The sequence below is a fragment of the Sander vitreus genome, chromosome 5 (genome assembly GCF_031162955.1).
Source record: "Sander vitreus isolate 19-12246 chromosome 5, sanVit1, whole genome shotgun sequence".
In the NCBI taxonomy this organism is placed as follows: domain Eukaryota; kingdom Metazoa; phylum Chordata; class Actinopteri; order Perciformes; family Percidae; genus Sander; species Sander vitreus.
The window spans coordinates 24,833,723-24,851,714 of NC_135859.1; the positions used below are offsets into that span (position 1 = coordinate 24,833,723).

Here is a 17,992-nt window from a genome sequence, read left to right on the forward strand (position 1 = left end):
GTTTGGATGTGAAAGAAACGTGTTTATCAGAAGAACAAGTATCTTATCAGAATTATGATTTGTGCACCTCTCATTACAGGTATTTCAGTGGGCAAGGGTCTGAAAAGTAAACTCATTGCAAACACCCCCTGTAAATGACATCTAGACTCTAAACAGTAGAACACCCACTTATTTACAGTAGATTTGTAGATTGTTTTGCCCATTTGTTTAACTATAGATATTTAGCAGAAATAATACCATGTTCACTACCTTAGTTCAGCTGATGTTGATGGGAATGTTATTAGTTTTTCCAGTATTTAATTATACCTAAACATTGAACAAATTTACATTTTGGCCTGATGGTGGCGCTAGAGGAAAAGTCAGAGGACCACCAAAGTTGTTACAGTTCATCCTGAGGGTGACATGAATGTCTATTTCAAATTTATCGGCAATCCATCCAATAGCTGTTGAGATATTTCAGTCTGGATCAAAGTGGTGGACCAACCCACCAACGAACAGACCAACCACACTAGCGTAGCGTCATTTGCAGGGATTATCCTAATCAATATTTAGTTTTATTTAATTGACAACTAGTTTTATTAGCAATCGGCACGATATGGATCAGCACAAGGCCGAGTACTTGCTCTGGATAAAGGGAAGGCTGAAGCACATAGGTAGAGAGGACAGAAGTATGCGGTCCAGCAGTATTCATTTCTCTCTGTGCTTGTACATGTAGGATGTGGAATTCTGTGAGATCAGGTTGTGACAGTAGGTCTTTGTGGTATTTGGCCCGCCCTTTCTCCACTGTGATTGGACAGCTGGGTAAAAAGTGACAGTGAGGAACACCGCGTTTTACCCAAAATTAAACATTTTTCAACTCTCGGTGACCAGAAAAAAAACTCCAAAACGTGCAGCGCCATATAGACGCTCAGCTCCAGTGCTGGTGTTTGTAGCATTGTGTGAATATTCAGCGCTCCCATTGCAAAGCATTAAAAATGTATAGTGGCCTCAGGAAAAAAAAAAAAAACTTTGATGGACAAACAATGCTACCAGGTCGACCAGTCGATTGGTTGAAGAGTAGATAGAAACCCACCTCGATGCACATGCGTTTTTATGTGTTCAGCTTGAAGGATGTGGTCTTACCATGGAAATGCAAGTCAGCACAATGAATGCAAGCATGACATGAACACTTGTCTGTCCTATCTTCATTTAGAAGCCTTGTGGTAACAGGTTTTGTCATTTCTCAGTCTTCATACCATTCTTTTTTTATACTTCCGTGATGCAGGTCACATCATCAGGGTGCAGACGGTTCAGTTCTTAAGCCTTTCAGCTACACTTGTGAGTGTGTGGTAATAATGTCATGTAATGAGTCAGAGGAAATCATGAGAAAGTGGAACATATGGGTTGATTTGGCAGCAGGCTGGTGGAGGTGACTGATCAAGAAATGAGAAAAATAAATCAGAGGAAGGGTTTACTGCTGGAAGAATTGGATGCTATATGTTATGTTACCTTAAAGCTGTAGTTAGACATTTTGGGTAATACGCTTATTCTCTTTCTTGTCAAGACTTAGATGAGAAGACTGATACCACTCTCATGTCTGTCCATTAAATACTGTATTAGGCTACAGTACAGTTAGCTTAGCTTAGCACAAAGACTACATACACTGGCTCTGTCTAAAGGTAACAATCTGACTACTAATTAACATGTTATATATTGTTTGTTTTTTTAAATCTGTACAAACACTGAAATGTAAAACCAACTATTTCCAAGCTTTTTCTTGGCCAGACAAAGTAACTTTCGAGCCTGTTGAAATTTACCTCTCTTTGTTTTTTGCCTATTTGCCATACAAAATACAAATGGAAAAGCTTATAACAGAAGAACTGCAAGGACAAATGCACGTATGAGGCTGCATTTGAAAATGAAACTCTTCTAGTTTCTTAAAACGATCTTGTTTAGCATGTGGTTAAAAAAAAAAAATACACTACATCATGTTCAAACTTGGTTCCAACCTGTATTTTGGTCCTTGTCCATACAATAAATCCTGTTTTAATAAAAAGAACTATTACATGCTTTATGCAACGCTATGTAAAACACCACACAGACCTTCTACATCTTATCAACAACACCTGCAAGTTTCAGACCTCTAGGCCTAACCTTATGGGAGCTAGGGAGTTTTTAGTATGTGGTGTCACTGCACTGGTGTCCCAAAAACCTCTCTGAAACCTCTTCAAGTGACCAAATTGTGCTGTTAATCACTTCTGTGACATTGGAAAAAAAAACATACTACCGCGTTCAGATTACTATAAATCCTTTTTACATTCATTCAAAAGTTGCTGATCATATTATTTTCTCACAAAACACAAAACAGACTCTGGGAGGAGGGACGCCGTTGGAAAGGGAATTTGATTGGCTAATCGTCATTATTGACGTGTTGATAGCCAATGACAGCTCATTCTAACATGCTGCGCAGAGCCATGATGCAACTGGACGCAGCCCATTGGCCTTCTATACTTGAAGCGCTTGCTGTAAGTCGGGGGCTGTCCCAGGGTGAAAACTAAACAGAAAAGGTGGGGATACTTTATTGTGTAGCCAGCAACCTAACGAAACAAGCATACCGATAGTTACATTTTGTAACTCCAGATTCTATGAGTATAGGTGTAGCCCTCTAAGAGCTGTCGCTATTGGGTTAATCCCTTTGCGCATGCGCAGTCGTGAAGATTTCTTTTGCACCCTTGTGCCCTGCACGGGCCTCTATTACGTCCGCAGTTACTGTATATCACAGTTGCGCGACCATAGAACTGCTCCCAACAGCCAGAGGCTCGAAAGGAGGTTTCCCCAGAGCTCGGAGCACCAGGGCTAAGAGGGTGTGAGAGAGCGCACAATGGGTTTCTGTCTAACCCCCTTCGCTAAACCAGAGGTGCAAAAAAAAAAAAAAGACCTCTCTCCATAGCCCTCGTGGCAGGATGAAATGGCCGCCGTGTAGGCTTTGACTGTAGACAGAGCCAAATAATTATCCACCAATGTTTGTAGATAAGTTAACACGAGGGGCAGAGGGCACGATGTGGGTTCTCCACCTTTCTCCACACACCAGCGCTGGAAAGTGGACCATCGCGCTGTTCAGCAGTGACAGTGCGTCCCCGTGCCACGGCAGTTGCCAAGGGGGCCCCGCCAGTAGTTGAACCAGAGTCGGGAACCAGGATGCGTGGTCCGTTGCCACCAGAATGACCGACAGGTTCTCCTCCTGGATGCGAGCCAGGAGGCGAGGGATCAGAGGGACCGGGGGGAAAGCGTATAGGAGGGCTCTGGGCCAAGGTTGGTGGGAAAAGGCATGCGGCGAACAGATCCACTTTCGCTCTCCTGAAGCTGCTCCACAGCATCTGAACGATAGTGGGATTCAATTTCTACTCGTTGTGAGATAGGTGGAACTGGAGTCGGGGCTTGGAGAGGCTCCGTCTCCTTGAGCCGACGTCATGGTGTCGCCGTTGTGGCCGAAGCGCCGCTCTCTAGGAGGTGTGTTACCGCATCCCCTCCACTACCTACAGCTCGTGACTGCCCCAGCCTTAGAAGGGAACAGCCAAAGCTTAGCGGTCATGGCGGAGACAGCAGAGCTAGCGGTCATGCTAGCAAAGCGGTATTGTTCAGCGCCGCGGTCACCTAGGCGGTACACGGGTACGCGCGGTCAGCGAATCGAGCATGGACCTGGTTTCGGGGAGATGGCGGTGTGGGCTTCCGTCGGCCGAAAAAAGGGGCCGTCGGAAGCGGGATGGAGGCCAAGCTCTGCTGCCGTGGTGGGACCGCCGTCCATCTCCCGGGACAGGGGAATGCTACTCGGCATTCACACAGGTCGAGAACAAAAACCTAGCGGTTGGCAGGGAGCAAGTGTGGTACTCCCATCCTGAAATGGAGACAGTCGCCGTGGCGGGGACTCCGTAATCCTCTGTCGTTACGAGTTCACCTTGCAGCTCGGGTGGAGGGCCAGCGGCAGGATATAGCCGGTCCGTGGTCGGTACACGGCGGACACCGCTGTTCTTTGAAATCTTCAAACTGCTGAAAAATAGGGAGCAGTTCTATGGTCACGCAACTGTGATATACAGTAACTGCGGACGTAATAGAGGCCCATGCAGGGCACAAGGGCACGAAAGAAATCTTCATGACTGCGCATGCGCAAAGGGATTAACCCAATAGCGACAGCTCTTGGAGGGCGAAGCCTATATGAAATAGAACCAGCAAAACATGCAGGAAGAGGAGAAAATTCTTTCAGATGGAACAAGTTAGCAGACAGTTAGCAATGGACTCTACAGGATGATTTTTTTAAGAACTTGGATTAAGTTTTTATAAAAAAAAAGCTTTTGATTCTTTTTGATCAGTGGACAGAGGAATATAAATAAGCCAGGAATGGACCCAGATTCAGTGTTAAGGACCAGCACACAGGTAGGAAATTGTCATGAGTTCTTGTCTCTTTTGTACATCAACATGAGCACTAAGATTAGGAATTATGCTTTGTTGGTTATGATTTCTGTAAAATGAACTGAAGGATTGAATTGCGGAGAATCTAACGATATGTAGAATGTCCATATTGACACAAGTTTTTAACTTTTGTGGTTTAATGATAAATGTGTCGCCGGCGACCCAGTGGGTTTGATAAGGCTAATGTTAGACTCAGATACTTGCCTGGCACAATTCAGAACCAAGAGATGGCCTGGCATTTAAAATGGCTAACGTTAATTGACTTTGGTGCCAAAGTTAGTCAGGCAGATTTTTCTATATTTACACAGAGCTAGGCTAGCTGTTTCCCCCTGCTTCCAGTATTTATGCTATGCCCAGCAGTATTCATTTCTCTCTGCGCTTGTACATGTAGGATGTGGAATTCTGTGAGATCAGGTTGTGACAGTAGGTCTTTGTGGTATTTGGCCCGCCCTTTCTCCACTGTGATTGGACAGCTGGGTAAAAAGTGACAGTGAGGAACACTGCGTTTTACCCAAAATTAAACATTTTTCAACTCTCGGTGACCAGAAAAAAAACTCCAAAACGTGCAGCGCCATATAGACGCTCTGCTCCAGTGCTGATGTTTGTAGCATTGTGTGAATATTCAGCGCTCCCATTGCAAAGCATTAAAAATGTATAGTGGCCTCAGGAAAAAAAAAAAAAAACTTTGATGGACAAACAATGCTACCAGGTCGACTGGTTGAAGAGTAGATAGAATTTCAGTCTACGAAGATTTTCTTTGCTTGAATACAGCCCTACATAATCACTGTCATGGCATGTCATTATGCCAACAAGATAAAAAAAAAAAAGACTTACCAGCCTTGGGACTAAAGACGTTGGTGTATAAAGTCAGTGTGTTAGCCAGACTAGACACTGAACAGTATGTTATACTGTTGGAGGGATAATGCATCTGAATGTTTCTATTTTAGGTTAATTTGAACGGAATACACAAATTAGTTTTCATGGGCATTAGTAACCAGTGTTGTGGCATGACTTTTCCACTAGGTGGGGCTTTAGGGTGCTACATAAAGCTAAGCCAAAGCTTAGCTTAGGCTTTAGGGTGCTACATAAAGCTAAGCCAAAGCTTAGCTTTATGGATTTTGGTCGTGCGGAAGTTTGCAGACAGATACATAGTGGCGACGTTTAGATGCTGAGTTTCATTTATTTGTTTGTGTGATTGATTATCACGATATATTATCACAATATGTTGTAAAAGCGTTACACAGAAAAATACACATTTTAACATATATCTAAAAGTTTTGGAAATATATTCAGACATATACTGTATAGTGGTGGCGCTTGTAGATTTGCATGTCATATTCTAGACTGGACTATTGGCCTTGGCCAAGGTCTGCACTCTCTGAGTGCCCTTCTAGTTTTAGGATGGACAGTATGTCTTCTTATGCTGTTGATTTTATAGGTGTGATTGTCTTTTTATGCTGTTTCTCTGCATTGGAAAGACATCTTTGCTTCTTGCTTGAAAGGTGCTATTCAAATCATATTACTATTTCCACACACAACCTCCCTGCTGACAGTCTTTTAATGTTAATGCTAGTGACTGAGCTACTCTATCTGCCTGAGCTGTATGACCAGAGGATTACTTTGTCTGTTATTTGAGATATATCCCGTACTATTTTCATATAAATGCCCTGCTAGCCAAATCTTATCTGTAGTAGAAATTATAATAAAGAAAAATTTGTATAGAATTTGAGTAACTTCTTCAACAACATTCACCGTCCATGTTGATAATTACATGTCCCAGATGTGAAACTGCTGGTCTGCTCCAGCAGAGAAAATGTGAGTGCTGTCAGGGTTTATGGCCAAGTGCAGGACTCGATGAGAGTGACCTGAAAAACAACAACATGATTCAACTTTTACCTTTTAAATAACCTTCATTACCATATAACACACAGGCGTCTCACTGTTTTTCAATTTTAGCACTATGATAGAGAGTAATAAAGAAGTTCTAACTTTGACAAAGAATTCATATTGAAAAGAGATAAACACCCGGACCATAATGCTTTCTGTCATTGTCATTTAAGGGTTCAGTTTCACTTGCATGTCATAATTTGTGTCACATCAAAATGCAAACTGCAGATTTTAAGGCAGCACAACAGTAAATCACAAAGAAATACAAGAAGTTTAGGACATTACAAATAAAAACAGCGTCATATTTCTTCGATTGATGTGAAACATCTTAAGCTCAACTTCTCATAGCGGCCACAACCGCACACTAGATACACCACCCACTACTGATGAGTTCCCAAACAGGAAACAGCCAAGATGAACACATCAGACCGAATAATTAAGTGAAACAGAATGGCAACTCATTCTCATTTTCAAGCTAACCACCAGAGTAAACACCAGACTAACTGCAATTTTTGAGTGAATAAATATTACTGAACATTTAGAAAGTATCAAACATATTTGAAATGATCTTTATAGGAATTTTAAAGGATGATTTTTACATGTAAGTCTTTCTTTGCCCCAGACAATTCACAATAGCTCAGGAAACTGTGACACGTTATATCAAACGTAGTGACTTGAAGCCCTGGGCATGAATGAGTCAGCACAAAATAGCTATTAAATAGCTCAGTGATAAATGACAGAGCTGCAGTTCCAACTGTCACACTGATGATGCTCTAGTATTACTCAGCATGTATAATGATGCAATACATTTAATCCTATGAGGCTGTTATGGGTGTGTTGAGGGATGTAGTTGCACATCAATAATATTTCCGATTCTCTAACCTGCGAGCTGGTAGATGGGGGTGAGGGAGGGAAATTCCCAGGACCAGCAGTTAACTTGGTGATGAGGAAGGCCGTGACCTGTGACCAGATATTTCTTCTTTTCAGCCCATCGTAGAGAACAGATCTGCAATTGGAGTCAGTAAGCATAGTCTGTCCGATATTTATACACAGTAAAAATACCTCTGCTACACTTTGAGTCTTAAGCACCTGAGAATTCGTGTTGGCGGAAGTCACACATGTCCCTGAATCTGTGTCCCAGATTCTCAACTCTCCATCTTTCCATCCACCTCCTGTAGCGATCATCTTTCTCTGCCATGGACACCATCCCATTGCCTAAACACACAAACACAATCAATACAAGAGCTCACACACAATGGTCAGCAGACTGTCTGGTTGTTTAAGCAGACCGCCCAGTGAATAGTCGCAGGATCAACTAACAGTATTTCTGAAACCTTTGTATAACAGCTAAACCTTTTAAGCATACCAACCAGTAGCGTGCCACTCAAGTTTGCACGAGCTGAGAGTAGTCATCATAAGTCGTACAGCAGAACACACAGTTGCTTGCAATTAATGATTGTAGTTTTACCGATCATGTCTTCCCCCTGTGAATGGTTGAATTACACTACACAATACAACATAGTAGTAGTACAAGGATGAGTCTTCCCTCCCTATTTCATTAAAGACAGACCAGTGGAGTTCAAGATACAGTGCCTATAAAGAGTATTCAGAGTTTAATTGTTTTACAACATTGAATCAAAGTAGATTTAACGTGGCTTTTTTGACAGTGGACAACAGAAAAATGCCACTTTAATGTCACTGTATCACATTTCACAGACTAAATCTGTGTTTTGATTTGAAGTCCCTATCATGAAGCACGCACTGACCTTAACAGCGCTGGGCTGTTTCATCGTAGTGATTGGCTGACGTGACCTTGTGATGTCACTATCCCATATACAGAGGTGGCCTTCTGTGGAGCCGCTGGCCAGCCAGTCGTCTCCCGGTGACCACTGGAGGCTGCAGATCCCCTCCTTCTGGACGGCTGCGCCCACCAGAGGTGTAGGAACCCGAGGGTCAAGGTGATGGATATGTCCGAGAACAGAGCCGCTGTAAGATCATGGAAACTGTCATGAATACTGCACGCTTCATACTGATACTGCACGCTTCATATTGATACTAACTGTGGTGTCCTTTTTTTTTTTTTACAAAAGCTACATTTCGTATAGCTAAAACATTAAACCAATATAGATTTGGATGTAGATGTCTCTTCTGCTTTAATTAAGTTTATACAGTTGAATGATACTGGAACGTTACATCTGCCCATTGCATATACTATATATTCTTTGCAATTTTGCACTCAACCCATTCAGCCTCTTTTCTTATGCAACAGTTATTTTGTGTGTATATATTTGTTTCTGTATTTATTGTTCATTTCATATTGTTTGTTTATGTGTGCACCTTTACCAAGGCGAATGGATTCTGAATTCTTTATAACTTTCATTTTGTGAACTGACAACACATACCTGCTAAGTAAATGCTGTTTCCAGGCAAGAGCTCTGACCACAGAGAGGTGTGATGGCAGACACCTCATACTCTGCTTGTGTTCAACATCCCACAACTAAAAAGTCAAGAAATAGACACCACAAACCATCATCCTGCTGATTCAACTAGGTTACACTTCCCCTTCACACAGGCCCCCCATACCACAGTTTGTATGAATCAGTTTCCATCCTCTTTGTACTCATTTACTTTAGGCTCCAGAGCATTTACCTGTATCTCCCCTCTCCTGGTCCCAACGCACAGAGCTCTGCCATCTCTGCTCCAGCTCAGACACGAGATGGACTGCATCTGATGGTACGCTTGCCCTGGCTGTGGTCTCAGGTCCAAATATCCCACCAGACCACGAGTTTCTGAATTCCAAAGGTAAACACAAGAGCCCAAGGCTAATGCAATCATGCCATTACAACTGCAGTCGAGAAGATTAGTGTCTGAAAGGAAAGAGATGGAAAAGAGAGAAGGACTACAGAGGCTATACTGAGTCAAGTACTACAAACAGAATTAGTCTTAACTGATTTCTTCATTACAGAATTACACTATATAAACTTATAAACACTTTTAATACATCAATCAGAAGCTATATTTTGCTGCTGGCCTGCTCTGCTACATATGATGTTCGATTTTCTTTTTACAGGGGTCGTGTGACCATTATAAGGGTTGGAAAAACACATTGTAGGAGCCTTCTTAATAGTGCCACAAATTAACTTCTGGGGAAATAAATGCTGGTGGCTTTATTCTTTTGTTGGCCTAAAAGTAGTCAAATTTAAACAAAAAACAAATCCAAATATTTTTTTTATTTTTTTAAGATTTATTTCCTCAGCAGAAACAAATGGGCTTTGGGCTGAGTGTGACAAACACAGTAGGTAAGGTGAAAAGTATTAAGAGATGGTCTTAGTTTGGTCTTTTCCTGGGATTTGTTGACCAAAAAAACCCCAGAATAACACCACCCTTATCCTTTAAACACAGATACAGAAAAAGAATATAGGCTCAATTTCATTTTGCAGGATTAATATCTTCTCTTACAGTAGTCGTTCAGCAGTGACGGTGCCGCCAACTTTATCACAGATTTTCCCTGCTGACTGACGGAAGGTTTGTCCAGAATAGCAAACGGCTGCAAAATATGTCTTTTCTTATCAGAACCTGCAATGAGAAAATATTACATGAAAACACAGTTAATAAAACACATCCAAAGCAAGACATTTTGTTTTCTCAAAAAAGAAAACAAACTCTACAAAACCATCAAACACACTCCATAAGCTTTACAAGTTGGATAATCTAATAATACAATCATATCAACAAACATGAACAACCCCCATAAACCCCCACAGGCCTCGAGCGCGCTAAGTTACTTTTTTCTCCAGATTGTTTAAGAAATGAATTCTCATTTCTTAGTATGACGGTATGCAGTATCTCTCAACATGTCATTCAGATAATCAATCGTTTCTATCGTTTCTCTTTTAGTGCGTGGTTCCTTAAGCGCTGTAAAGAATGTAGTGAAAGAAAAAAACATTCATGCTGTACCAGCCTGTTGAGCATTTTCATGTTCTTGAACTGCAGCTCTCCACACCCCTCCCTGCCAAAAAGAAATTATTTTCAGATATAGTCTCTTACATGATGTTTGTATTCATTTTTCAAACACATCTTTTCTTATTCTGATTCTTTTGTGGCATAATAACACTAACCTTCCATAATAACTGCCATTATCCCTATTCTAGCTATATGTGGGTACAACTGGGTTATGGCTTTTTTTTTACCGTGATTTTTTTTTTAAGTGATCTCACATCTTTTCTTATTTAATCTCAAGTAATCTTGCATAAAGAAACCACAGATAAAAAACAAACAAAATGTTTTTCTCTGCCATTTTTAAATAATGCTTCCAAAGAAGCCAGATCGTTTGTTGTGTTTTTTGTCTTTACTGTCACGAACTTCTCACTATTATGATTAATATGATCATGTAAGAAAGAAAAGCAGCCGGCAGAAGAGAGTCTAAAACCTACTGAAACAGCTTTTGTTTTGTTTTCTTGTGGGCAAATGAAAAAAATCAAACTACAGTGGCACAGGTACAAGTTCCTTAGACAAACCTGTTCTGGGGGGCTTTCTGTGGCAAGCCGTCCCCTGGCAGTGAAGGTGCCTGGTGTGACAGCCCCACAGTGGGACATGCCTCCCACCAACGCTTTCTCTGATTAGGAAAGATGATAACACAGAAAACATTACATTACAAAACAATGCTGCAATAAAGGGTTTGTGGCTAAGGCTTTAATGTTACCTATAGTTGTTTAGTAATAGAGTACATTTATGTGTATTCAAACTAAAATAAATCACACTTAAATTTGGACTGATATTGGATTTAGGGGGCAAATGTTGATACCATTTTAGGAAACAAAATTAATTCTAGCAGTGATTTATCAGCCTATGTTTCTTTTATTTCAATAAAAATGTATATATATATATATATATATTTTTTTTTTTAAATTAGCCCTTAAATATGGTGGTATAACAGTTATGAACAACATATTGAAGGCAAGGTATTTTACAGTTTAACCATAAATATGTTACTCTACAACACCTCTACAAGCCTGCTCAGCTGTGATATGCAACACCTACAGTACCACTTACAGGTGTAACATTTGAAGCATGCTCCAGGACATGTACGGTAATGTATTGAAACATAAATTACACAATCATTTTTGTAGCAGTATGCATTTTACACTCACTATGTGAGGAAAATATGCGATATGCAATAACGTTGTTGAATATTGCCATAACAATATTACTTGCAATAAATAAACAGATATTAAATTGTACTCAACTCTGCCTTTCTGTTACTTTCAGTATTCTTCTAAAATACAACAAATTGCTTGTTGAATTTAAAACAAATAAAATGAAATAATTGCTGACACTTTTATTGAACAAATTGAACAATGAATTGGACATAAAAGGCACCACTCAAAAAAGAATGAGTTACATTTTAATTTGCAGTTTTCTACTGATATTTTCTTTCAACTAACACAAAAACTCATAGTGTCTATCGCGATATGTTGCAGCCTTTTGCAGTATGTATATTGCGCTAGTTGATATTGCGATGACGATAAAAAAAAATAATAAAGCGCCCTAATGCATTTCTTTCCACATAAATCAGAACAATGTAATATAATGCAGCAGGCCTACACTATATACCGTGTAATAAGCCATTATTAGCCCTCTTATATGTGTAGCTTTAGGCAATCTAGCTGTCTTTACAGTATGACAGCAAAGTCATTTAAAGAGAGTTTGGGTAATTCCTTCCTGATCAGTTTTGATGAGGTAGGCCTAACTGTTTTGGATGTTATGTGTGGGTGGGAGGGTGGGTGTGGGATAATACCTTGAAGGTTTCCATGTAGGACTCTCTGTGCTTGTTCGTGGTGTCTCGGTGGAGAATCCAGCTCCAGTCTCTGACAGACTGTATCAAACTCAAAGCTGGGCTCACACTGCCGCCCAGTGTCCAGCGGTGTACTCTCTGCAGGACCCTCACTGCTGCTCCTCTGAATGATCCGCCTCCTAAACTCCTTGTACGAGACATGATGGGTGTCGTTTTGTCCCTTGAAGACACAAAACAAAACAAAAATACGATTAATCTCAATAGACCACAAATAGTGAAAACAGAGACAAACTTTTATACCTATTACTACACTAAACTTCAAACCACATAACTTCACTAGTGCCAAGCAAGCAACATAAAGAGCAAAAATTCCGGTTAAAACTTTCAAAGCAAAAGCATTATAAAAGCCTTTTTTAATGTCTTATTCCCTCTTTAAAGTACCAGTTTAAAGGACTGATATTAAACTATCATATACTGTACATTTTATTTTGATACCAGTACACTCTTACAACAATTACACAAAGCAAATGTGTTATGGACATTGTTTAAATGTGCTTTCTATATTGTTAATAACTTGCTAGGTGGATAGTTACATTTTTAAAGGAGCTAAGATGTTGCTATTACTACTAAAATGCTATGAAGTGGTTGCTAAAGAAGTTACAAGGTAATTTGTGTTTGTTAATTTGTTGCTAAGGTGTTTAGAATTGTTGCTAGGTGGTTGCTAGCGTTGCTATGGGTTTGCTATGTTGTTTTTGGTGGTTGCTAAAAGGCTGCTTACTGGTTTGCTAAGTGGTTGCTATGGTTGCTATGATGTTAAGGGTTGGATTTCTCTGTCTCTTAATTTAAGAATACTGCCTGGTTGGTTTATGTTCACTATTATAATTGCTTATATTTTTAGCAAGTTAGCAATAGTATTGAAAAATATATTATTATTAAAAAATATAGCCTAAGCAATTATAATAACGGCTATCAAACGGAACACTTTTGTGTTTAAAGTTTTAAATGCTGATGAAACATGGCTTTTCAATTCATATTTTAGGGTAAACTGCACACAGCAACACTGTAGGCTACTTTTTCTTTTACCAAATTTAATTTTAGAAATTATTAGATAAATATTAGATTAAAAAAAAAAGAAGAAAAAAAAAGAGTTTAATATCATCATGGAAATATTTCAAAAAGATAAGATGACTCCGTTATTGAGTGTGTTCAAAAAAGCATTGGCACTCAAATCTAGTAGACTACACAACAAGAAGTGCTACAAGGCCAATGCTTTTTGAGTTCAAAACTTTTTATTGTCTTCTTATTTTGAAGGAAGTAGCGCTTAGCTTCCGGTATTGCCGTGGTGTTGTAGCCAACTCGACCGAGCTCCTTTTCACCGATCCGCCCCAAGACTTTTTTATGCAGGACCATTCTGGCCACGGTTTGTTCTTCCCCCTCCAAGATGGAGGCCTTAGGGGGCTACCCTACCAAGTCCTCCAACCCGAAAGCGAAAAAGTTAACGGTCCTTTTGAGCATGACAGTCGGTGTCGGGTGTTTGTTCCTCCTGCAGACTCAGCTGGCGAAGCCGAGAAAACCAACGGATTTTTATTCGTTCGAGGTCAAAGACGCGAAGGGGAGGACCGTTTCTCTGGAGAAGTACCGAGGAAAAGTAAGTCCACATCATCACCAGTCATGTCAGTTTGAGAAGAAATGTATGCAAACGTTGTCATAATTATCCAGTGTCAGATAACGGTGTGTTTTATTACATAAGACGTAGCATTTCACAAATAGGCTATTACACCCTGTTTTTCTCCTCGATCCTGTACAGGCGTCTTTGGTTGTAAACGTGGCGAGTCAATGTGAGCACACGGAGGCGAACTACATATCTCTGCAGGAGCTTCACCGGGAGCTGGGCACCTCTCACTTCAACGTCTTGGCCTTTCCCTGCGGTCAGTACGGGGACACTGAGACCGGGACAAGCCGGGACATCGAGGCTTTCGCCAAGTCCATCTACGGTGTCACCTTTCCCTTTTTCAGCAGGATCAAAATAATGGGCTCAGAGGCTGACCCTGCCTTCAAATTCCTCACAGGTTGGCATCTTAACATCTGTCTGCTGTGCAACATATTGTACAACAAGACAGGACCGCACGAATATTTGCAGTGACAGTACACCACCATCACTATGCTTATTGTCTATATTTGCATTTCCTTTAAGTTAAAATGATAACTGGATGATTTATGGCTAAACTTGGGCAGCTTTCTGGCAGGAAGTGCAGTCTGGACCAAACTTTAACTGCACCACACTTTCCCATTGGGCTGCAGCTAAATGTTATTTTTTTTATGATCTATCAAATCTCGGGTCAATAGTATTCTCATAAAAAATAACATACCAACAAATATCTTTTTAATTATAAATAATAGAAAAGGTATTTGCATTTGTAAAGCTGTAACCAGTAAATTATATTTTACTTGATTAAAAAAAGGGTTTTACTAACAACTGCCTCCCAGAAATAACATGCCCCAAACTAAATAAACTACAACACACAAAATACATAATTATGCTTCCTCAGACAAAAAAAACATAGTTGTGTAGGTGACTGTAGAAGGGAGTAGTCAACGTTATGATGATGCATACCGTCATGTGTCATACCGTTTAGCTTGTGGCAGCTGTCACAATTATCTTTTGATTTTTGCATCAATTTTAACCCGTTCTCACTCACAAATCGTAAAATACCGACGCTTGGTCAGTGGCTCTGAGCGTCGGATACAACGCAAAAATCCCCCTTTAGCGTCTGGATGGGACGCACCGGCAGAGCAGCAGCTCGACCGCGGCGCTGTAAGATGACGTAGTACTAAGAGCGACAACGGTAGCAAGTAGAATGAAAGACTGAAAATCTGCGTAAGGAGGTTGGTTGGGGGGTGGTGGATGTAGAACAACACAGAACTTTCACCCAAGAGAGTTCGTATCAAATTCTTGTCACTGAAATATACATTTTGTAACCCTACCCACGACCTTTTTACTTAACCTAACAGTCTCGTTCTTGTGCCGCATGTCAGTTGAACCTACGTCCCGACCCAGAGCGTCAAAAAGTGACGCCAAGAGTCCAGACCGAGCTAAATATGATGCCAAATATGACACTAATCGATTAGTCGAGAAAATAATTGCGATTAATCAACAATGAAAGTAATCGTTAGTTGTAGCCCTACATGCTAATGTGTTGTGTTTCAGATTCTGTGCAGAAAATTCCCAAGTGGAACTTCTGGAAGTTTCTGGTGAATCCAGAGGGGAAAGTGGTCCGGTTTTGGCGAAAGGATGAGCCCATGGAGAGCGTTCGACAAGAGGTCACGGCATTGGTGCGAGAAATAATCTTGAAGAAACGGGTGGAGCTATGATGGAGTCTATTCATAGATACTGGACACATCTGTGTGTGTAATGTTGGTGTTTCCTGTGCTTTGACAGCAAGGAATGACAACTCTGAACTGTTAAGAGTGAGTGTGGTTGCCGGGTGGTGTCTCGCTCCAGAAACATCAGAATGACCAGAAAGTCATTCGAGGCTAGTCAGAGTGTGTGTGTGTGTGTGTGTGTTTGTCTGTGTGTGTGGGGACCATCCTATGGTTAATAATGACAATCATATTGAACATTCCTTATAATGACCACTGCTGCACCTGAAGGATTGTTTAGCCATCTTTGAAGTGTTGGATTTTTACAAGTGTTCAGTTCGGCTTAGTCTGTACTTTGTACCATCTCTTTCTAATGTTTACATTAAAATCGATTTCTTATGGTGAAGCATAATTTCTTTAGCCCATATTGACTGTTTTGAGCCCAGCAAATTGTGAAACATCCACCTCACATGAAAAATGATTTCATAATTATTTGATTAACCTAATGAGCTCAGGGTCTATTGTTCAGTTTGTTTGTTTTTTATGCAAGAAAAATGCCGATAACAGAAATTAATCCACATTTGAAATGCAGAATGTTGATGCCAACTTGCAAGTAATGCAACGCAAATGCATATTGGTGCTGACATTCTGCAGCTGATTTTGATATTTGACATAGTTTATAACCGTTATTTCAGTGTCTTTGGTACAGGTCACCTCTAAAACTGATGAATGAAGAAAAAAAAAAAAAACGCTTCTTTTATCAAATGTGCAACCTGAGCGCTGAAACCCAACCTGCTGTTTTTAATTGATAGAAGTACATGGTCATTGCAGAAGTCTCCTGGCTTGCTGGTGTAGCTTTGAATGGACAGTTGGAGGGCAGGAGCAGGTAAGCTGGCATACAGAAAACCAACCAGCTAACAAGACACTGCCTACCAGCCACCCATGAGAGAGCTGAAAAACTATTTGTAATATATCTTTCTAAATTGTTCTTTTTTTTAGCTCTTTGTTATACATTAAAAACAACAAAATAAAGCTCTCCGCCTAAACATCTCCAGATCTGGATGCTTGATACAGGGATGCTTGTATCTCCTGATCCGCCAACATAAAGTGCACAACAAGTCTAAGCATTTGGGGAATAAGTAGTCAAATGTAACTGTTAGGGTAGCAGAGCAGTGTGAGCTGGCAAAAGAGAAACATCAGCTAACATTACACTGCCTCCCAACCAGCCACAACTCAGGCCTGCTGTAAATGCAAATGCATGGATTTGACTATTTTGAACTGATGTTGAACTGAATGTTTTTCAATTGTACTAAATGTAAACCATTTTTGTTTATCATTCCTGACTTTATTCGATTGTTGACTTTTAGTTTAACAGGTGAATGAAGTATGATAAATGGCAGCGTCAGCATGTTTGAGGTCAGTCGGTTGCAGCAGTGAGGAGTGCAGCTGACAGCTGTCGATCAGATACACAACCAGCAGCAGTACACTGCCACACTGTCACCACCAGCTCAGAGGCTGAGGGGGGAGATGCATGCAACAGTTCACCTTTTGATGCTGATTTTCCCTTTATTTCCCCTCTTACCTTGGAGGGGCAATGTCTTCTCTTTCCTACGAAATCTCTCAACAGTCTCATATTGTCCTAGTTATGAATACAAAACGAGTTTAGTCAAGGTGATGCTCAATATCATTCAAAACAACTTTCTTACAGGATAAACGAAGACTGGAATCTATTGTCAAATGATTATTCAGAAAGTTTGGGGATTATTTTATTAATGCCATAATGAATCGCAGTAAATGTGTGTTATTCTATCAACATTTAACAGTAAAATGAGCTCAATGTTGCCACAGGTTGCAGTTAGTTTTGTACCAAAGAGACACAGCTCTGTTTAGAGATTGAAGTGGTTGCCTGGTAGCAACAGCAACACGTCATAATAATACTAAGGAAACACACTTATTAGGCTATTTTAACATTACTTTATAAATCACTCACCCAGTCATTTGATTCTCCACCTGTAAGTTGCATCTCCAGTTTTCATTACTTGCGTAAAACACCATTGCCTTCCCTCTGCGCCTGTTCATGCCTGGTGCACCTGTTTGCTCTCCTGGGCGGACTGCGCTTCTAAATACTCTCCCCGGGCGGACGGCGGAGCGGGAAGCACCGTCCTCCGCTCTGCTATTGGCTGTTGAGGGTTTTTTTTTTTTTTTAATTAAGTCCTGTAAAGGGATTCCCTCCGCGTCCATGGTTTCTATACTGGAAACAAATAGACACAGTAAAAAAGAGCAACGCGGTAATGGTTTACATTGAGGCGGCAACATGATATCAGTCAATGACCCAGACAAGGACAGACTTTCATTTCTTAAGAGATGTAACACAGTTTAGCATTTAACTGCCAGACTCAGCCTATTAGCTAGCCTATATCGTTTGGCTAAAGAAAATATCAGTTATTCTAAAGATTAATGATGATAAGCCTATTAATAGCCTATTATTAAAAGGAAAGTGACCTG

General features: G+C 40.5%; 2 protein-coding genes across 2 annotated transcripts; one reads left to right on the plus strand and one right to left on the minus strand.

Annotated features, from left to right (window-relative positions):
• Positions 1-5,612: 5,612 nt before the first annotated feature.
• LOC144518483 (cell division cycle protein 20 homolog B-like) lies at positions 5,613-17,578 on the minus strand. The gene is made up of 12 exons (XM_078251205.1): positions 17,478-17,578; positions 17,070-17,126; positions 12,131-12,347; positions 10,851-10,948; positions 10,291-10,342; positions 9,793-9,909; positions 8,983-9,200; positions 8,736-8,830; positions 8,100-8,319; positions 7,423-7,548; positions 7,216-7,339; positions 5,613-6,311 (listed from the first exon to the last, which is right to left on the minus strand). Exons 1-12 carry the CDS (start codon positions 17,508-17,510, stop codon positions 6,214-6,216), a joined length of 1,455 nt encoding a protein of 484 aa, XP_078107331.1. The 5' UTR covers positions 17,511-17,578; the 3' UTR covers positions 5,613-6,213.
• Positions 13,472-15,889, plus strand: gpx8 (glutathione peroxidase 8 (putative)). The gene is made up of 3 exons (XM_078251206.1): positions 13,472-13,775; positions 13,935-14,196; positions 15,336-15,889. Exons 1-3 carry the CDS (start codon positions 13,569-13,571, stop codon positions 15,497-15,499), a joined length of 633 nt encoding a protein of 210 aa, XP_078107332.1. The 5' UTR covers positions 13,472-13,568; the 3' UTR covers positions 15,500-15,889.
• Positions 17,579-17,992: the final 414 nt, after the last annotated feature.

Excerpts from the sequence above, each read along its gene's own strand:
- gpx8 (XM_078251206.1), top strand. The coding sequence starts at position 13,569 with ATGGAGGCCTTAGGGGGCTACCCTACCAAGTCCTCCAACCCGAAAGCG. Across the intron at positions 13,776-13,934 it reads TGGAGAAGTACCGAGGAAAA|GCGTCTTTGGTTGTAAACGT; the intron begins GTAAGTCCACAT and ends GATCCTGTACAG. Across the intron at positions 14,197-15,335 it reads TGCCTTCAAATTCCTCACAG|ATTCTGTGCAGAAAATTCCC; the intron begins GTTGGCATCTTA and ends GTTGTGTTTCAG.
- LOC144518483 (XM_078251205.1), bottom strand. The coding sequence starts at position 17,510 with ATGCAACTTACAGGTGGAGAATCAAATGACTGG. Across the intron at positions 10,949-12,130 it reads CCTACATGGAAACCTTCAAG|AGAAAGCGTTGGTGGGAGGC; the intron begins GTATTATCCCAC and ends TTTCCTAATCAG. Across the intron at positions 8,831-8,982 it reads CCAGGAGAGGGGAGATACAG|TTGTGGGATGTTGAACACAA; the intron begins GTAAATGCTCTG and ends TTGACTTTTTAG.